The following is a 22,108-nucleotide window of genomic DNA, read 5'->3' as shown; positions in this document are numbered from 1 at the left end:
TACGTAAATGAGGGGTTATACTGTACTGTATAGTATGGTGTGTTGTGTTGTATGCATGGTAATAACAGGTACAATTCGAGCGGGTTTTTTTTTTTTTTTTTTTATCTTTCGCTTCAATTTTTATGACGTCATCACCTTTATATTACGTTCGTAAAATCGGGAATTTGTAAAATCGGGGTTCGTAAATGAGGGGTTCTACTGTACTATATTTCACAACCTTTATCCAGTACATCAGCGGGAAGAATGTAGTTCTGTATATTAAAGAAGTTATTGTCATAAAGTTCAAATCTAATTGTATGGTGAATAGCTATTGCACTGTCAACAGGCATGTATTTTAATGCTTGATAGAAGCCAACAACAAATTTCAGACTATTTATGTTCTCTTTTTATTTTTTTTCTTTCAGTGAAGAAACTACTCGCGAACAAGTACGTAATCCATCTCCTTCTGGTTATATTCGTTTATCATCTCTTTCGGCTAAGTATAAATTTTCTCTGTCTTGCTGTTGTTAATATTTTTCAAAGAAATGCCTCCAGTGCGAGGTAAAGGTCGTATTTGGGGTTTACAATTTAAATGTTTTTTTCACAATCAAAATGTCTTTGTTAAAGCACTGCACAAACGATGGAAGCTTAACAGAGCATTTTGGTATTATTTGTGATGAAAACGGGTGTACTGTATATGTTCCGTTTGCTTTACACCTTAAGCTGAAGTACAGTGTTTTGATATGTTCACATTTAAACGGAGCGGTTGACATTTGAAATGATCATCATTATAAATATTTCTTTATACATTTTAGTAATTTGATAATGATCTTATTTTATTGTTTCATTATGTCCTGCTCTGTGTGTAATATATTATTACGGTATCCGATCAGTATTGATAAATATCTTTTTCGTAAGATTTTCGTAAATTAATTATTGATAATTGTAATGAACATAAAAATATTCCAATGATAATGATTTAATTGCTGCTTCATTATTGATCTGTAAAGACAGTAAATCCATCATAGTGATGAAATATTTTAATGGAAGATTAATTAAAAAAAATATGTTGGAAATAGTATGAATAAATGAGAAGAACAAATATCTAAAGTCTGTAAAACAAGGTGTTAGATGGTGAACGATTTTATGTGATGTGCTTTTTTAGTTAATGTGATTTGTGATTTTATAAAATTGGATTTGCACATGTGGAGGGGAGTGGAGCTATGTTTTGTGGATAAGATGCTTGCCATCCAATTCCGTGGTCCATGGTTCAAATCCTGTAAGAGACCAGGATTTTTTCCGACAAACACAGTTCCACTCCCTCAGACTCATTGTGAGGGTATAGTGATATTTGCAACCTGTAATTGGCTGTTAGATGTTGAAAAGAAAAAAAAAAATCACACTTTTATCACAATGGCAGATCATATCTCAATTTGCTTTGCATTTTTATTACTGTTGCTATGCAACAACAAACAAAAAATAACCCAGTAAGGGACATGTTATTGTACAGTATATTACTGAAGGGGGTGAATGGCAAAATAAGCTCTTATAGATATTTTAATATTTTTAGGAATTATAACTAATGAAGTACACTATATTGCTATGTACTATATGTTCTGTTCGGAAATAAATGCATTGCACGTTATCTCCTTTTTGATAAATATTAAGTTAAATGTTTTTATTTTTTTGCTGATTACATTTATTATTGTATTCATTAATCCCACATACAACCAGTTTTGAACAAAATATGTTGAGGACATTTATTTTTAGCAATACCCATAATTAAAATGAGATTTTATATTTTTCCTATAGCTTATAATAATATTTTGGAGAAATAAATAGTCAAAACTGTAGTGTGCAGAAATTACATTTTACATTGATCTATTTTTGAGTAGCTCATTGACTCGGATAATTTAATTACATGTAGTAGCGAGTAATTTAAATAGATATTAACAAGTCATTTAAATAGCAGGATTTTCAGTAAATTCATAGTTAGACTGAACATGTCTGTGTTTGCAATAGAGGTTAATATGATGCATTAATTATTCATTAGAGTGAAATTACTTCTCAATAAAAAAAAAAGAAGTGGCTGTGTGTTATAAGTTGTGGCATGATTCAGAAATAGTATGTTAATCTTTTGGGTTGTATAATATACTGTAGAGTAATCAGGATAAATATAATTACAGTAGCTATGCTAATATTTTTGCTTCCTTCCCCGTATAATTTCTTATATCTTGATATTTCTTCAGAGGAAGTGGGTGTGATTCACAAAAATATATAAAAAAATAAAAACTTGAATATTAATTGAATGAATGATGGTTGTTATAAATACTTTAGTATAATAGTTATTATACAGGATGATGATCAATCAATATTAATCTTTCTTCTCTACGTGTCATTTTTGTATTATTCATATAAAGTACAGTATATTATTATGTTTTACACTGAATTTACTACTATACTAAGAGAATACAGATTGCATTTTCACAATACATTGATGACAGTAGTGTGTTTCTCGAAAGAGGATGTCTTTTGAGATTATAGTCTAATTTTATGTAACACTTTTATATGTGCTATGGTATCTGCGGGTAGAATGTTTTTTCTGGTAATTGGTATCATCATCGTATTTTATATACAGTAGTATCGAGCCCTAACCAACAACGTCATTGCAATCAATAACTTAGTTAACTCAATTATTAGTTACTCTTTATTAAAATCATTCTCATATTTCATGTTAATGTTTGTTAATCCGAGCATAATAATAATACAGTTAAAGTTGCCTAAGTCGAATCCAAAATGCCATTGAGAACTTGTTGACTTAGATAAAATTTACAGATTGTTAATTAATGGAAAGCACAACAATTTGGCAAGTCAAGTAAGTTCGACTTTGAGTTAGGCAAAGTCGACTCGGGCAAGTTTAACTGTAATAATAATATTATTTATAAAGCACACAAATCCACTGGAGCAGTACTCAAGGCTCCGAAAATACTCCTTGGAGAAGTAATAGAAACTGACCTTTCAATTTTAACATTTTGCCTGTAATACCAACAGAGCTTTATTAGGGAGCTTTTGATGGAGAATGTACAACGAATTCACTCATCCATAACTGTCGTCGTGTACATTCTACTGTAAATCGATTTTACGACGTGTGCGTAGAGATGTCACAAACGCAAAGACTGACACACCGATGTTTAATACAATACAGTCCTCGTACTGGCCTGAACCTACTGTAGACTCGTGCAGACATGCGCAGTTAAATTAACATGTCGTTACGTTCTACTGTATGTCATCGCAAATGGAAAGCTCTTGGGTCTTGTGAATTAACACAGTTGACCTTAACTGGGGGAAAGAAATTCCAAAACTATGATCTGAAATATAGTGGCTTACAGCTATATATTTGAGGTAATCTTTTAAAATGGGAAACCCCATTTTAGGAATTTAATAGTAAAATCAGATTGAGGTCAACAGATTGAGGTCAACAGATTGAGGTCAAAATCTAGCAACCACACCTACGTCATAATGTTAAATCATTGGTTCATGAAAAAAAAATTATGAATAATACTCTATGCAGTACAGTATCATTTGCAAAATGTTATTTTCAGTATTAATATGTTTTTTAATCTCGGATTAACAAAAATCAGCATGGAAAATTTAGAGCATATGTATAGGCTTAATTTACATAATCATAGTCATTATCAATAATAATACACAGTACAGTTCAGTAACCATCATTATCGTGTCATCACTATTGACAACATTCATTGTCATCCAGTCATATTTGTCGTCATTGGTCATCGTCATTGCCCACCACCATCAGCATTGCTTTTGTCATTGCATTCATCTTTAACAACAAAACAAAATCATAATCAATATGATATTGACACCAGAAATCTTAACTTGCTCATTACAATATTGTCATAAATTATTTCTAGATATCCAGATAGAAGTAAAGCATTTCATGGCTTGTTAACATAGGCATGTAATTATGGTATAACAATTGTTGCCTTATGATTAATTGCAATTCCTTTTGTCAGACTAGGTAAATTTAATGAAGTTACTATGTTCAGTTTTTAAAGTTGCTCTTGAATTGAGATACAAGATAATATAATACATACTCCAAGTATCGAAATGCATGCCATTGTGTTGAGATACAGGTACTTTAGTAAAAGAAGATGGGGGACAATATTTTACTGTGCACCATAGTGATATCACTAACAAGGTACATAAGCAATTTTATAGTATTGATGGAAGGATGAACATTCTTGTGTTCATCATGAACTTGTTAATTGTGGTATTCTGCATGCATTTTCTAATCTAAATCATTTTATTCAGTTCCATAGTTTTGTATTGCTTTTAAAATAGATTTTTTAGTTAAGATACTGCTGTATAACCTTTAGTCGCAATAGTACTCGGGTGATGGAGATACTGGTAATTGAAAACCAGTAGACACATACCGTAGTACAACACCTTAAAAATATCCCGTACATGGTAAAGTCTGGAACATACGCTTTTATAAAAGATTTGAAAATATCAAATAAATGGTTCTACCTCCATTGTGACATTGATCAAATTTACAGTTTACTACGATAATCCTTTAGTTAATTACTTCGTTACCATTTTCATCAGTAGTGATAATAAAGCTGTTGTTTACATGAATCCTAGCTCGCTATAAATATTCCTACAAACTTGTGATATTTTATTCAACACTTGGCAAGCTTCATTCGCATTCACCAGAAAAAGATGTAAAAATAGTGAGCTATGACCCACCTGGTAAGTGTCCTGGGTATGGGTGAGATGTCTGCAAAACTAGTCGATGCTTTGCGAACAACAGACTGGAAGTATGGTACAGTACATGATTGGCTATTATCAATGCGGATAGATGTTTAAACTCTACTGACCTTGGCCGTCTGCATAGCATGCTTGAGTGATTTGAAAAACTGTGTTATATAATTTCTAAATGTTTCTAAATTGTAATTAACATGTTTAAATGATGTGATACTTTGTGAATTGACAGGTTGAAGTTTTATGATTAATGTTGATTAAATTGGGTTTTATGAACCTTAACGTTCATTTTAAACTTAATACATTCTTGAAATAAATGTACAGGAAACTAGTGTTGTCTCTTGTGTCTGCAGCCTCTGGCTTAGAAATCTCAGTGGTTTTTGTTTAAATTGCTCTTTATCTATTAGGCCATTGGCTCTTGCAACTTTTTGTACGCGTCCCAATGCAATAATCACACAAGCTAGATACACAAGACTTAAATTGAAAAATTGTTACCTGCCAATTGAAACCTGGGTAGATCTCAAATAAACTGATAAGGCTGTACAGCGAAACCGCAAATTTGTGAACTCCGATTTTACAAATTCATGATTTTAGATACACTCCATCTCGCTGATGACGTCATCGTTGAATACTTAGCTACATTAAGCATGTCAGTGCATAAAAACCTTCATGTTTGTGGTATAAATAAAATGTTTTGCGTTTTAATAAATGGTGTACTTTTGCATCCTATCTGTCTGGAGTCTAGTTGTGTATTTAATGGTAATTTTCAACAATACGCAGTAACAATTGAAATAACAACAACCATGCCTGGTTGATTATCACATGTTGGTTTTCACATGTGCTATTGGGAAACATCAAAGGGCATGCATAGTTACAGTACTATCTAAATTTGCCTGCCTTGTTTACTTCTGGATGTGGTACTTGAGGCTAGGAATGGGATACCAGGGGCGGATACAGAGATGTCCAAAAGGGGGCCGAAAGTGGGGCCAATCAAGATAATACTACTCTAGGGGACCCGCTAGAATTCCCAGCAGAATGTATGTGTTTTAGATGGCCGAAAATAATCTGAGAGGCGTTTTTGGCGATCAATTTCATTTTTCTTTTTTTTCCCCTTTTTTTACCTTCCAAAAGGTGGGGGGGGTCGGGCTGTTCCCCTCTAAACCTACCCCTGCAATCTGCATGTTATTGAGTAATGGCCTTATTTCACTGCATAGCTGCGCACTTAATTTCAGGTTAATTTCTTCCCAATTTTAGGAAAAAATTTTACACACATTCAGTACAGTTACCATACTGTATTCACCGTGTTATGTATACATGATAAGCATTGCATTATGCAATGTCTTGCATGGTTATCAATATTTTTCGATAATTTTGTATTATTATATGTACAGTACTTTTCATAGCCTATTCTTGCCATGCACCTGTGTACGTAATACATGCAAGGACAAATTTACTCGACCTCAATTTTACAAATTTATGTACACCATTTTTGGCCAAGCATGTAGAATCGAGGTTCCACTGTATGTAACAGCACCCTACCTAGTCACATGGACACATGCTGTACTCTGCATGTGTCGATTAGTTAATTAGCACTACCATGTTAGTTTTGCCATTATATTATAGCTGTCAAATTTCGCTTGCACTTTCACTGACATTGTGACAGATCCCAGTTCATTATGGATTTATATAAGTTCTATTAGACCTACTATTGTAGGGAATAATTTAACTTCCACATGACTGGCCAGGTGTTAAGAATTCAAATCGTAGGAGGATACAGTAGGTTCAAATCTAATGCTGATTCCATTGGATTATATATATATATATACAGTAATCATTAGCTGACAAGTTTTTTTAGGATTTTTCTACAGTTAGATAATTTGCTTAATATTCTATTGTTTTTAGGCTAGTCATAGGTTATTTATACGTAGTGTGATTTGGTCTTATACATACGTATACCAAACCACACACAGCTTATCCAGTAGGGTATTTTATGCAGAAAATAGAATAGAAGGGAGTAGAAAACAAAAGATTGTTTACCGTAGACTTTCTGCACTGCAAAAAGAGTACTTGTTGAACTCAATAGAATGCCAGAATATTTAGAGTAACACTGTGTCCACACTATCAAATACTTGTACTGTATTTGTGATTTGCCCATTACGTGTGTTTAAGCATCATCGTGGGTGTAATCATCATACCTATTTGTCATGGAAAATGCTGTGGACAGAGCTTGATATACTGTAACACACTAAAGGCCTGTTTATACTTCAACGATAACGATTAAAAAGCAATTGTTCAAGAAAATAAAAGAAATAAGAGAGGTTTGTACACTAGAACGATTCGATAACGATTTATCAGTTATGCGATAACAACATATTTTGACAAATCAAATCAGATGACGTCATAATCATGGAAAAACATTAAAATCGTAGTACTAGCGACGATTTTATCGTTTTTCCATGATTATGACGTCATCTGATTGGTTTTTTTAAAACTATTTTGTTATCGTATACACGATAAATCATTATTGAATCGACCTAGTGTAAAAACTTATCTTATTTCTCTGTTTTCTATATGAACAATCGCTTTTTAGCTTTTTAATCGTTATCGTTGAAGTATAAACAGGCCTTAAAGGCATGTGTTATGTGTAGAGCACAACACGGCATGTGACAAACAAAATAAACCCTATTATTGTTATTAAATTCAGCCGGCGCAATTTCATAGAAAACCTCACACAATGAATGCAACAGTTTATTTTTAATAACTAGAAATTGCAAATTGCAAGTGAAATGCTGCGAAGTACAACTGCATAAAATGTTCTTCGAACAAAATTATTTATGCGAGTAAAGTGAAAATAATGAATAATAAAAATATAACAAACAATATGAGCACGACCCATTGTCTATATTAGAACAGCGTTGGTACCGTGTACAATAGCGTTTTGCTGCAGTGACATCTCTGCTGGCGACTCGCTGCTGCTGGCGATGACTCGCTGCTGGCGAATTGATCTGCGCATGTGTATAAAATGGTATTTATTTCCGAAAACACTATGCCAGTCTACAACAAGCCTAAATGTAATAATTAGCACGTTGAAATAGGCTAGTGAATAAGTTTAACTGGGTTCGTAAATAATATTGGCCTCAAAATATTGTGGCTGAGACATGAGCCGATTAAACGTAGAAATAGGAAACCTAGAAATATAGTAAAAACGCTGAATAGTACTCCAGTGTCTCGACATGCCGACGTTGGTACGAGTAGGTTAGTCTACAAACGTCGCCTAAAGTAATTTATTTTACCCGGTAGAACGAAAGAAGGAACTCCGCTTTTCAGTTGTCTTAGGCGATTGTTTTTTGACAAACAATGACCTTTCAGAGGTCAAATTGCTGTCAAGAATATGAATTGGCTGCTTCGCAGCAAAAATCCACTCAGACAATCAGCAGATGTTATCACAATTTTATGCGCTCACAGGGGGATCAGAGGGGACTTGCGCCATTGCAGAGTGTGCCTGGCACATCTAGAACCAATCTTAAGCTTAATATTATTGGCCTAAAAATAGACATTAATTAACGCAAAAGCTAGGCTTGCAAGACACGGCTCAAGCATACTGCAGCTTCATGCTCGGCGTGAACACGGCAAAGAACCCAAGAAAGTTGTTGGACAGTTGTGCAACAGAAACTGGGATGTGAGATACAAAATTCGGCAATACGAGGAACTTTATTGCAATCTATCATTATAAAAACAAAAAAAGTATGGAAAAACATTTAAATTCATCACATACAATATACATAACTATATAAAAGGAAGAAGAGAGAATTATAACCAATTGTCTATTTTAGGTTAATTTAGTCATTAATTACTGCTACAATAAATATGTATTATTTGATAATATATAGTTAAAAATGTATATCATATTTTTATTTACAATTATATTTAAAAAATAATACATCTTTTAAAACAATAAATTACAAAGGACCGCCTAGAATCTATGCCAAGGTGAAGGAGTCATAGCCATTTGGATCCCATCTGTATTTTATAAGGGTTCTGCAGGCTTATAATTGTCGGTCTCGTACTCCTTGAAAACATTAACTGTAGGACTATCTACTATTTTCAATAATTTTTATGATCTGAATTGACTGGGGATCGTCTGGTTCTTCAGGTAAAGGCCTGAGGGAATACCCCTGGAAGCTCTGAAACAGTAGTCCTATGACCCACAATTTTTTCAATTTCGGTTCAATATGTACAGACAATATGTTAATCCCCTTGTTGAAGTAATGAACAAGTTTCATTACTAAATTTTGATAGATTACTGGAAAATTGTAATTTTATTTTCAGTTCATTCTCGACTTTCTTGAAAATAGTAATTTTTCCAATCTGTAGAGTGCATAGACACCCATCGCGCCCCCAGGATACGGGCCTGGGTAACCAGTGACACATAATTGACGCTAAATACTAATCGGTCGACATTTTCACATACAGTGCAAAAGTAATCTCTAATAGAAAAACCAGACACAAGCACATTTTGATGCCAGCTGCGAGTTAATGCTGTGTATTTGAAACAATTTTCATGCTATGTGACTACACTTGCGTGTGCACATCGTAAGTCACAAGTGTACATGCCCCTCGGTAACCAGTAACACATAATTGACGCTAAATACTAATCGGTCGACATTTTCACATACAGTGCAAAGATAGTCTCTAATAGAAAAACTTACCAGACACGAGCACATTTTGATGCCAGCTGCGAGTTAATGCTGTATGTTTGAAACAATTTTTATGCTATGTGACTACACTTGCGTGTGCACACCGTAAGTCGAAAGTGTACATGCCCCTCGGTGATTTAATTTAGTGTGCTGAGTGCCAGAGTTTGGAGGAGCACGGGGGTAGGTTTGCAATGCATGATATTGAATTTTATACATTGCTATTAGGTCGTGTGGTGTGAATGTTAATCGCGTAAGCTGCAGATCTTTTTCCTCTAGACATGACTTAATATGACTTAATAAATGCGTAAAGAGAGCATCATATATTGCAAGCAGGGGTGGCACAATTTAGAGGTTCATGTTGTCGTGGAAAATTGTTCCTTCTGATATTGCCGGCGTTGTCGACTAAAAAAATTTGCCAATTCTAAAACCTTTGTGGCAAGGGTGTTCCCCCTCCCTTTAATCCCACCAGTTGTTTTCCCCTAGACCTTGACCGGAGGCTCCTAATGGCATGCTAATAACCTTTTAAATATTAAATGCTTAATTTAAATGATTATGGACATAATAAAGTACAATAGGTAGGTAATGTGACTATTTTCAGAAAAAATACATTTTTGGTTGCGGCTCCAAGACACTGGCCCAGGAAGCTCTATCCTTTCAGCACTAGTAATGATTGGCCTTTTGGCTAACGATGATAATTAATTCCCAGCTTACGAACACAACGCACCCCCTTAGGTATGGCATTAATTGGTATTTGGCTCCTTCACACATTATAGATTAGTAGGTAGTGAAAAAATATAAGTTATGAAATTTAACCTAACTGTACTGAGCTAGGTATTATCTTCAAGAATTCTGTGTGTATTATTATAAAAAGTCAACTTTTTTTATACAGTAAATTTTCTAAAGTATGTAAAATAATCTTATAACTTATAAAACAATAGATTTGTAGAGTGGATAATATTTACAAAATGCAGTTAACAGATGAGATCTCCATCAGTTTGCTGAATGTTTCAGAAATCATTTATTATTAATTAACCAACCAATGGACACATGTCTTTCTTGACATAAAAATAATTGTTTCAGTGACTGTCTTTTGATATATTGCATCAAGTGTACAACAATCTAAATAAGGCTATGTGCAGCATCTCTGGATTGAATACACTAAACAGGTATAAGAATGAAATTAATCTTGCAAAATTTCTCTAGGTGTTAAGAAACTTTTCTCTTGAACCTGACAGAATTGTTTTAGTCCTGTGTTGGATAGCTTTCTCCCTGATAATATATTCTTGATCCACCAATGCTTAATTATTATACATAATACTGTACTCACCTTCAGGGGTGGTACTTGTTTTTAGAAAGAATCTGAAAATGAACATTAAAAACTGTTCAATTGTTTCAAATGTCTAACCATCTTTAAAAAAAATATCCAAAAACAATGTTGTTAATGGTGATAATTCAATTCAATTATTATTATTGCTTATTTTTTAAATTATTATTTCCATCCATCATTATTGGTTATAGACTTACTCATTGGTTATAACGTTTTAATATTAAATATTCATCAACTATTATTGCTTATTGTTTTTATTTATGTAATTATGATATATAGAACAGCTAACATGCCTTAATGACAAAACACTTTTGATGTGTTTTCTATTTGTAGACATTCATTTTTCAACCATATTTTTGTTAGTTTTCTTGATTTAATGTGTATTGTTTCATGAACCTCCCTGGTCTGGTTACAAGCGGGTCAAGGAGGGGGGTAAATTTGTAACAATTTTTGTGAATTTTTTTATTGCAGGATGAACATCAACTAGCCGTAGAACGGTTAAGTAAGGTTAGTTAATATTTATTTTACTGCACTACAGTATACTGTGATTGATACAATAATTCAAATACAAATTGAACTTTATTGCAATCGTACATATATACGGCCGTCCCGAGCAAAACAACGTAACTGACATTTTTGTCAATTTTGAGGTAATATTATTTGGGAGTATATTAAATATGTCTGAAAATTTTAGGTCTCAACAATGAGATTGTTTCGGAGATAGCAGCACCTATCTTTAAGCATAAAACTTAAAATCAAGTGGTTTCGGTGTTTTAATATCAATAATCTTAACGACGTATGAACAAGCTAGATAATGCATATGATTGCCCCAAAAGTGATAAATTCCAAAAATATGTCGCAATTGCAACAATACAGATCCTGACATGTTTCCGAGGCAAAACAACGTATCTGTAAATATATCACTAATTACTTTGCAATTAAGGAACGGTTGTAATCATAATTTTACGTATAATCACAATGTCTATAGATAATGCAATCCTGTAAAATTTCAAAAGGGTACGACAATTTATTACCAATTTGCAAACATGCAAACTTTAACTCTATTTTTCTTCAAAAGTGAAAATTTCAAGTTACATTGTTTTGTCACGGAACAGCGGTTTAGTGATTGGATGAGACAATTTACAGTACAAGAATATATAAAAACATTTAAAATACAAGACAAACACCAAAATTAAGGGGAAAACATCCAAAGTGTACATTAATAAATTTCATTAACATGGTTTGAAGGTGAAAATATTCAACATCAAAAATGTAAAATTTAAACAGCACTTAAAAAAATCATTGATTTAAGGCCTGTTTAAACTTCAACGATAATGATAACGATAAAAAAGCTAAAAAGCTTTTTAGCTTTTTTATCGTTATCGTTGAAGTATAAACAGGCCTTTAGGGGGAAAAGAAACAAAAAGGGGTCAATAATAGAACATCAAAAAAGTATATCAAGAGGGGAAAAAAAGGAATCCAAAATTATTGCAAAATGCGCTTTCACTTGCCGTATCACATTTTAAAGGCACCTTTATTTTTGCTCGCTATTTTGTTAAATTCAGCATAAAAACAATTAACACTTCATCGTTATTGGAATTAATTAAAACAGCATAAATGATTGACTAAAACAAGTAAACAGTACTGCAAGATTAATTAAAACAAATTCAAAAGATGTAAATTAGTACAAGAAAAACATCAAGAAAATAAATATTGCAAAATTCCCATAAAGTTTAAGCAAAAGTTATATAACATAAAATTTGTGTTTAATTATTTTATGTACATAAATTTCAATTTCTATTAAATATATGCTGCTCTACTTTAATTCTTAAGTTATAGGGGCTATTTGTTGGCCTGATGGAATATTGTGACTATAAGAACCAAGTTTATTATATTTAAACACTAACAAGATTCGTTTCTGATTATGTTTACAGGTAGCTGATCTGGCAGCCGCTGATGCGTCAGAAGCAGCCAAGATAGATGCGGCAGTATATCAGTCTGGCCTGGAGTATGATCCTTCTAAGTAAGTACATTGTTTCAGTATCTGGCTGCATCGGTGACATATGTGGCTTGCCATACCAAAATTATCATCAGTGACCAAAACAAGAAAATTTACTTTTTAATATATTCATATTCTCCACATTATCAGCTTTAAAATTATAGGTCATTGACTGGAATCTACTTACTATTTCCAAAGACACAGGTGGCAAAGTGCTGCCCGTGGGCCGCATGCGACCTGACAGATTTTTTTGTGGCCCACAAAAACGAATTAAAACCCTATGTGTGCGGCCCGCCAGCCATCTTTGGCTAGAAAACACATTGTTCTTTACGGCCCGACACCGATTATCTATAAAAAGTAATATTAAAACTGAGAATAAAGTGGTATAAAAGCATTACATGAAAGTTCTTGGAAGCACACTGGAACCATCAAAGTTTGGTTGCGGCTGTCTGTGATAAAAACCAAAATTCACTTTGGCCCTCTGACTGATTTTTATGCCCACCCCTGTAATACAGTACTTCCATATTCTTATGCTAATTACTCAGTTTAATATTTAGGGACAGTACGTTGGTTTTGGGATGGCAATTATATCCAATAGGGGAAGTGGGTGTGCACAACCCCCAAGGTACCCAACTGGAAATTTTCCGAGTAACAAAATGTACACTCAAGCAATTACAAATTACCTAGTACTGTGTCACATTATCTCACTTAATCCTTAGTCCCCATTCGCTGTTAACCATCATGCCCACCCTGGGTTGCAATGGACCTTTGCGCTAAGTCCCGCCCCATTGTTGCTAAGGTCCCAAAAGACGACAGTGTTAAAACATACACGGACACGTAATCCTAGTGCTTTTCTTATTAGACAGGTTTGATTGATACTCTGGGAAAAGTCTATTAATAGCATTCCATTACCTGGTAATACATTGTAGCAGCATTGATGTTTGAGGTCTTTTCACTGTTCAGATTGGCTACCATCTGTTCAAATTAACTAGCTTCCCTCTTTCATTTAATCACACATCGTCTCATTAAAACAAATGTTTTCTGAAGAGATCTTTTAAGCAGTCACCACCATGTGTATCTAGACATTTATTGAATTTTGTATGCTAATTGGTAACACAACCACTTGTGCTGTATGCATTGATGCTCTTTCAATGAGAATGATCTTCCTTCATGACAGGTTTTATTTAATGAAAATGATTTCTTTAATTATCTCTCTGTATCTGTGTATAGAAATACATTTTACTATTAAAAACTCAATTTCAAAATTAATATTTGATTGAATATTTTTTCTTTTATCAGCTATCATCGTCATGCACGTACTCGTCCTGTGTGCTTTAACTGTAACAAACCCGGACACATGGTTAGAAATTGTCCGAAAAACAATGTAAGTACATTACTTTACAATGCGTCGTATGAATGTAAAAGTGCAGAAAAGAAATAACTAAAAAAAAATATTGAAAGAGTGTTTTTAACAAGGATGTAGTAACTATATGTAACATGACTAATCCTTTACATAACATGCATATACTTAATAATTTAAAACACATTACAATTGATAAATCTATAATATTTTGTCAAAGTGTACTATTTTTTCTTGCTCATACCAATTCATCAAAAAATGAATTCAATCCCCTGTTTTTTTAAACCAAATTCCATTCCCTTCCATCAACTTTTGTCGCGTCCACATTTTTCACCTGAACCGCCACTCTTCACTGTTTAAAAATGAATTGTATTCATATTTGAAGTCAATAATCTATATATTTTTTAATTGTATTTTTAGGATCAGCAAAAAATTAATGCATTTCAACCAAAAGATATGAAAGGAATTCCGATCAGCTTTGTAAGGCCAGCGGATGAAAACGCAAAAGGCGCTAAAATGCTACCCTCTGGAGAATTTGTTGTGCCAAGGATTGAGCAGTGAGTTTACTAGTCCATCAATTATTTGCAATTTCAAGATATGAACATCCTCTTTGTTTCTCGTGCCAGTGGTAGTGCCAGTGGTAGTGCCAGGAGTTTTCTTATTAGGAAAGGGTGGAATGGAGGTGCTAAGCTGTCCAACAGGGAACAGGCAATATCCTACCAAGACCAGCAAGGTGTAGGGGTGAAATCATGGTCAAGGCTCAGGGGGATAAAAAAAAACTGGGCAGTTTTAAGCTGTTTTGAGACATTTTAGTGCGTACCATATCCACAATTTAAGAAATATAATTTTTTCTTAGTCTAATAACATGTGACCAATGGGGGCCTTGGCCTGCCCAACAGGAAGCTTAAGCCTCCTTTCCCCACTGGAACTGCATACTGAACACAGCCTTCTCCTGCCAACTGGCAAATAACAGTTTACATCTGAACAGTTTATCTTATGTTGTCTGTACTTTATTATCTCCATGTTACTGATTTTATTATTACTACTGTAAACGCTTGAATATGCGCCGCAGCGCTTTTAACATTTTTGGAGGCTTCAGTGCGGTGCTTATTCGAGAGCAGCACTTATAAAAATATATTGGCGTGGCGGTTGTTATGCCTACGTCATCGTGAATAAATGTTTATAAAGAAATGCTTGTGTCTTCATTGTGTTATTCATTCATTTTAACACTGTATACATTGTATTTAAAAGCATTTGTTTCATTACACACGGTAATATATACTTTCAGGCGCCGCAGCTCTCATTCGAGAGCGGCACTTAGCGAAAAAAATCAGGTTTGGTGCGGCGCTTATTTGAGAGCGGCGCATATTCCAGAGTGGTGCTTATTTGAGCATTTACGGTAATATACTGTAATTATTAACCTTGTATAAATAAATATTACATTATATATAAATTATTTTCAATAAACCTATGACTTCATATTTATCACAGGGCTGCATATTCCATACAGAAGAAAGATCGTCCACCAGCCTTCAACAATTCACAGAACCATGAACCTCTTGATATTGAGCCTGACATTCCAGCGGAGTTCCTCTGCCCAATTTGCAAAGAACTCCTGAAAGATGCTGTGGTTATACCTTGCTGTGGACAGAGCTTCTGTGATGAATGTACGTTTTCATTGCAAAGATTATTCTTCTAACTGTTACTTGTTAGTTTCATATATGGCAGTATAACCATGGCGGTATTATTTACAAGAAGATCACTCAAAAAAGCTCTGCAAACGCAGCCCTATGCATATGGGCCAAGGACAAAGCCGCCGTAGCAAGTAAAGAATGTTTGCGCGATGCCTTTGAATTTTAATGTGTTCCCCGCCACCAAATGCTCGGCAGGCTTAGTTTATCAAAAAATTGAACATGGCAAAATGGAGAGCACCTTCTTTTCTCAATGCACACTACTTGCAATCAATGACTACGGCTGCGCAATCGTTTCCACCTTGAAGCTAATACATTTATTTTTTTTAGATACCAAACATAATAATATTTCTACAAAAAAAGAGTTTTGAATTTAATAAAATATTTACATAAGCTTTAAAAGTATGGTATATTTCAACTTAAATTTCTATGAATTGGATAAAACTTGATAATATTAATTTTAACAAATATTAAGTAAGGAATGATCAAGGATTATAATGAACCAAATTATTTTAGTGTGAAGGACTGTGGACTATTCGAAAATTCAATCCAAAGTCACAGAAAGGAAAAAAAATGAATAAATTGAAATGTTTGTGATTACAGGTATTCGAGAGGTTTTGCTGTCTACAGATGAACACCAGTGTCCTGATTGTAAGGAAGTTGATGTCTCTCCTGACTCCCTAAGCATAAATAAACAACTTAGACAGGTATTTACAACTCTTAAATCTCTTATTAGATAACCTAGATATTATTATCAGTATCATATATTACTCCCTCCACAGTTGTGTAATACCTATGGGCTCTCAGGTGGCTAAGCCACTGACATTGTCTATAATGTTGAGTATTTTCAGTTTTGTGTTGAATATACATAAAATGTTTATTGTAAAGAGTGGAATATATATAATGAGGAGTATTTTCAGTCTTGTGTTGAATGTACTTGAACTGTTTTAAGGTAGAGAGTGGTCACTCGAATATACCGTCTCCTTTGCCCCTTTTATGAAACATGGCCCCCAACATTTTTCTCCCCCGTTTCCTGTAGTTCGTCACAGTTGGGTAATTTCATGTCCTCGTTTTTCAGACAATAGCTAAGTTTAGAAATGATACTGGATACTCCCAAGCAGTTCAGCTGGCACGGCAAAAACTTCTTCAGCAGCAGAGTGCTCTAAAGGCTCAGCCAAAAGTTGCAACTAAGCCACCGGTCAGCAGTCAACCGCCCAATCAAAATAGTGCTCCAGGCCGCTCTATTCAGACTCTTGCGAAACAACCTGATGGTCAGCAAAGGAACAGATACGGTGAGTTGGGGTTTGGTGATTAAATCCATAACTTGTATTCAAAACTACAATCCTGAATACACAACTGCAATAGTTGTAATTAATTTATTTTCACCTGTTATTTACAGTATTAATCATCATAAGTTTATTTAAATCATGTGTAAATAAAATAAAATAATATTGTATTTATTAATATATCATATCATAAAATAATTGACTACTTTGCTATCCAAGTGTTCTAAGCAAATAAGTTGTATATTGTGGATAAACAAAGTTGTAGCTATCGAAGTGTAGCTATCACAGTGCATTGAGTATAATCACCTTTTTTATTGTCCTTAATCTATTCCTCTTTATATAGATGAACATCAGGAAAGGCGTGGTCCACAAAATCATAGTCGTATGCACAACAGACACAATGAAAGATATAATGACAATGAGTACGATGATGAAGACTATTATGATGATGAGCCACACAATAGAGGACCACCTCATTATGACCACCATAACAGAAGAGGATATCAAGAGCACCATCGCCGTCAGGAACACAGGGGTCCACATGATCATGGAGGTCCACATAATTATGGAGGTCCACATGATTATGGAGGTCCACATGATCATGGCGGTCCACATGATCATGGAGGTCCACATGATCATATGGGTCCACCTGATCACAGAAGACCACCTAATCATATGGGATTGCCAGATCATATGCGACCACCTGATCATCATGGTCCACCTGTTTATAGAGGTCCCCCCGGCAGTGGGCCACCAAATAATAGAGAGCATGGTGGACATCCTGAATACAGACCTCCACATAGAGATCAAAATAATTTCGGACCACCTACTAATAGAGGACCACCTCCTGGCCATCATGCACCACCTCAACATCCCCCTCATCATGGCCCTCCAGCAACAGTACCTAGTTCTCAATATGTTTCAGGGCCGCCTCCTTCACAAGGTCCAGGTCCGCCACCACAGTTTACAAGCCCTCCAATATCTGCCCCACATCCTGCTATTCAGCTACATCCTCAAAGGTTGCCAGTACCTCCAGGAAACCAGCCCCCAGGCAAATCTCCACCTCTGTTACCTCCTGGGACAGGTCCCCCACCACCAGTAGGACCTCCAGGTCACAGAGCACCTGGTCCTCGTGATCATGCACCAAGACCACCTCAGAATAGACTACCACCACCTATTCCACCTGGCGTACCTGTGTTTGCCCCAAATGTGCCTAGGCCACGTGCACCTGTTGTTCCTCCGGGCTTGGGACAACCTCCGGTTCCAATTGGTTTGCCAGGCCCTCCCCAGCTGCCTCTGATTCTTCCACCAAGGCTTCCAATTCCAGGCATTCCTGTGCCATTGCCTCCAGGTTTACCAATGCCAGGACCACCAATCAGACCTCCTCCTGTACCTCGACCGCCTGTTGGACCTGGTGGGCGCCCATTGACTCAGAAAGAATATCAGGATTACCAACAAAAAATAAGGTTAGTACCACACCTTCAGTACCCTTATTTTGATTAACATCCACCTTTTGCTTCATAAATCAAACTCAACCATGATACTCTTAAACAGGATTGTTATAAAACTTTTAATAAATACCCGAAACACCCTTCATATATATTAATAATATTATAGATCTTCCAATGTCATTGTCAGTTTCAATATTGATATAAAGTGCTTGCATTCATACCTTCTATGCTTCTTTTTTTAGTGATCGAGAGGATCCTCTGGCAGCCTTTGAAAGAGAATTGGCAGAGAAAGAGCGTAGAGACCGAGAGAAAAAAGCTGAAGCTGAGGCACATGCAAGGTCAAGCTCCAGCAGTAGCAACAGTTCTAGTGCTGGATCATATTCAACTACCAGTTCAAGTTCCAGGTCAAGATCAAGATCAAAGGGAAGATCAAGATCGAAGGGTAGGTCACGTTCAAAGGGTAGGTCGCACTCAAAGGGTAGATCACATTCTAAAGGAAGGTCACATTCAAAGGGTCGTTCAAAGTCACCTGTGAAGCGGAAACGATCTCGTTCTGTTTCTCGCACAAGAAACAGACCTCGATCAAGAACTCCTGTTAGATATAGATCTCAGAGGCCACGATCAAGGTCACCTCAATTTAGAAGATCGCGAACTAGATCACCTAGAAGACATCGATCTCCTGTCCATTCAAGACATTATTCTCAGAAAAGGCACCGTTCAAGATCGCCATATGGTCCATATCATCGATCTCCACCACCAGATTATCGTTATGAACCTCGTTATGATAGAGGGCCTCCACCACCTTTTGATTCTCGGTATCCTCCTTATGATCAGTACTACGAGCATGACCGCTATGACCGACCACCACTGCCCCCTCCACACCCCCAAATGTATGATGATTATTATGGAGGACCACCTCCACCTTATGGTCGCCAACCATATGAAGCAGAATTTATTCCACCACCTGGGCCATTTGGACCGCCATCAGATTATCCAATGATGCCTCCATGGGAGGATGATTGGGATCATAGACCGCCCCATGGTCCACCAAGAGATCGACCATATAGGCCATCACCAGGTCATGGACCACCTCCAGGTCACCTCTCTCCAGGGTATGGTGAACAAGGACGAGGACAACGATCGCATAGCCCAAGGGCAAGGCGATCATATGGTAAAGAATTAGCTGATTATAGATCAGGACCAGATGGGTCTGACAGAAGGAAAGAAAGATACAAAAATGAAGAAAGAAGTAGAAAGGATCCAAAGGAAAGAAGAGAACATGGTGACAGACGAGACCATGGTGACAGACGAGAACATGGTGACAGACGAGAACATGGTGACAGACGAGAACATGGTGATAGACGAGAACCAAGTGATAGGCGTGAACCAAGTGGTAGACGTGAAAACAGTGAAAGAGAACAAAGAAGTAGGGACAGTGATAGTCATAGACCTAAAAGCCAAGATGTGGATGAAAATAAGGAGAGGAAACCAGCTGAACAACAAACCAAGCATGAAGATGGAAATGATAGGGAAGGGAAAAATGAAAAGAGAAAAGAAGCAGAAAATAATAGTATGGAGGTCAAGACGGATATTAGCGAGGATGCAATAAAGAAGAAGTCAGAGGAAGAAGAAAAACTTAAGAAGAAGAGAAAGAAGGAAGCAAAGAAAAGGAAAAAGTCTGAAGGAGAAAATGGTGGAGAAGGTGGAGATGGAAAAGAAACAAAAAAGAAAAAGAAGAAAAAGGTTCATGAGAAGAAGGAAAAGAAGAAAAAAAGAAAACATTCCAAACAAGGAGAGACTAATGAGGAAGCAGTTCCTGTAGTTTCAGAGGAACCAGAAGCTAAAGTTCCAAAGCTAGAAGAAGTTGTTACCAAAGAAATTCAAGACAAGAACATTCAAGGACTCAAGTCTGCAGTCAGTGTTGTGGATTACTCTAGTACAAGCCCTCCAGGCTACAGTCCCAAGAAAAAGGCCATGTCTAGTAAAGTCACCAAAATGGTACCAGCTCAAGATGAAAGACGTGTAGTCACAACTAATGTGGTCACCCAAGAAATTCAGGTGGTGAAGAACGTCATTGAGAAAGAACCAGAACAACAAAGTCATGTAATTGAAGATACACCTCGTGAAGACTTAATCACCATCTCAGTGCCTGTATCGAAATGGGATCGGGATGAATTTGAATCTAGCGATGAAGGATCTTCACCAAAAACCTCACTAAATGTGATTGAGCCTGACATGGAGGAGGTTGCTTTTGAGCCTGATTATGATGAAACCATAGAAGTTCATGACAAAGAATTAAAAGATAAAGACAAGAAAGACTCTAAAGAAAAAGATGGAAAGCCTAAGAGTAAAGAAATACCTAGAGTTGAAAAGACTGATAGCATTGTTTCAGATGAAAAGAAAGAGACAGAAAAGAGGAAACGAAATGATAACATTGATGAAAAAAAAGTTAAATCAATTGCTAAGCAAGAAAAAGAATTAAAGAATAATAGTGCAGGTGAGGGGAAAGGGAAGGGACGTGATGGAAATAATAAAGAAAGAAGTATTATAGAGAGAAAACAGGATCCCCCTACAAACAAAGGTAAACTGAGAATACATGATCGACTTGGAAAAATCCCAGATAGGCAACAAATAAAGAAAGAAAGAAGCCCTATAGAATTGAAAAGAGAAAAACCAGAGCAGAGAAAACCACGTAGACACATAGAGGAAAGAAACCCAACTGTTAAGCATGAACGGGATGGGCCTACCAATAAATTCCAGTCAGAACCAGTTGTGCACAGAGAAAAAAATGATCATCAACAACGAATAAAATCAAAAGAACGGAAAAAAGAGGAGAGAGAAAGGAAGAAAAGTTTAAGCAGTTCTGCAGATAGTAGTCCCTCAGAAGATAGCGAGAGTGCAAGTGATACCGACAGCAGTCAGTCTAGCGGAAGTGAAACTAGAACAAAGAAACACAAGAAACATAAAAAGCATAAAAAACACAAAAATAAACACAAGAAAAAGGTTCGTAAAAATGAGGAAGAAATTAGAACGAAGAACAAGAAACACAAGAAGAAAAAAAAGAAACATTAATTCTTGATACTATCCTTACAAATAATTGTTTTTTAACTTTTTTAATGTTAATTTGAAGTCAGGTTAAATTTAAAATGGCATCATAAGATGATGACTTACTGTAATTTTGTGCTCTTGTGTTACTCTTCACTGCCTGCACAAATTATAATTAAAAAAAACTTCCCATTATGTACGAAATGGCATTGGTGGGGGGGGGGGGCTGTCTAGATGCTTCATTAGCAGTTAGCATGTGGGGGGGGGCTGTCTAGATGCTTCATTAGCAGTTAGCCTGTGCTAATCATGTGATTACCACATATGCTGGGCTCACACAAACTTTTACCATGTACAGGGCTCACAAAAGTTGTGAGTATAAAAGAGTGCAAAAGAGAATATGTAGCTCCTTATTATAATGATATTCTTTTGGTTAAAAATAAGAGGCTGTGGATACATTTATGTCACTGTTTCCAGTTTGACATAAACATTTC

General features: G+C 35.6%; 1 protein-coding gene across 1 annotated transcript in view; it reads left to right on the top strand.

Moving 5' to 3' along the window:
• The window catches only part of LOC117117468 (E3 ubiquitin-protein ligase RBBP6-like), a 27,012-nt gene extending 5,143 nt beyond the window's left edge, over window positions 1-21,869 (top strand). Inside the window, exons 4-13 of the mRNA XM_033261767.1 lie at window positions 405-426; window positions 11,257-11,292; window positions 12,720-12,808; window positions 14,084-14,168; window positions 14,565-14,701; window positions 15,636-15,811; window positions 16,439-16,542; window positions 16,914-17,127; window positions 17,465-18,587; window positions 18,815-21,869. Coding sequence (XP_033117658.1) covers window positions 405-426; window positions 11,257-11,292; window positions 12,720-12,808; window positions 14,084-14,168; window positions 14,565-14,701; window positions 15,636-15,811; window positions 16,439-16,542; window positions 16,914-17,127; window positions 17,465-18,587; window positions 18,815-21,644 — 4,816 coding nt within the window. The 3' untranslated portion in view covers window positions 21,645-21,869. The remainder of the gene's footprint in view (window positions 1-404; window positions 427-11,256; window positions 11,293-12,719; window positions 12,809-14,083; window positions 14,169-14,564; window positions 14,702-15,635; window positions 15,812-16,438; window positions 16,543-16,913; window positions 17,128-17,464; window positions 18,588-18,814) is intronic.
• Window positions 21,870-22,108: the final 239 nt, after the last annotated feature.

The sequence above is a fragment of the Anneissia japonica genome, unplaced genomic scaffold, assembly GCF_011630105.1.
Source record: "Anneissia japonica isolate Jap-2015-1 unplaced genomic scaffold, ASM1163010v1 scaffold288035_len209932_cov175, whole genome shotgun sequence".
NCBI classification, from domain to species: domain Eukaryota; kingdom Metazoa; phylum Echinodermata; class Crinoidea; order Comatulida; family Comatulidae; genus Anneissia; species Anneissia japonica.
Note: the sequence above shows the minus strand (reverse complement) of the source record. Positions and strands in the feature narration are given on the sequence as shown.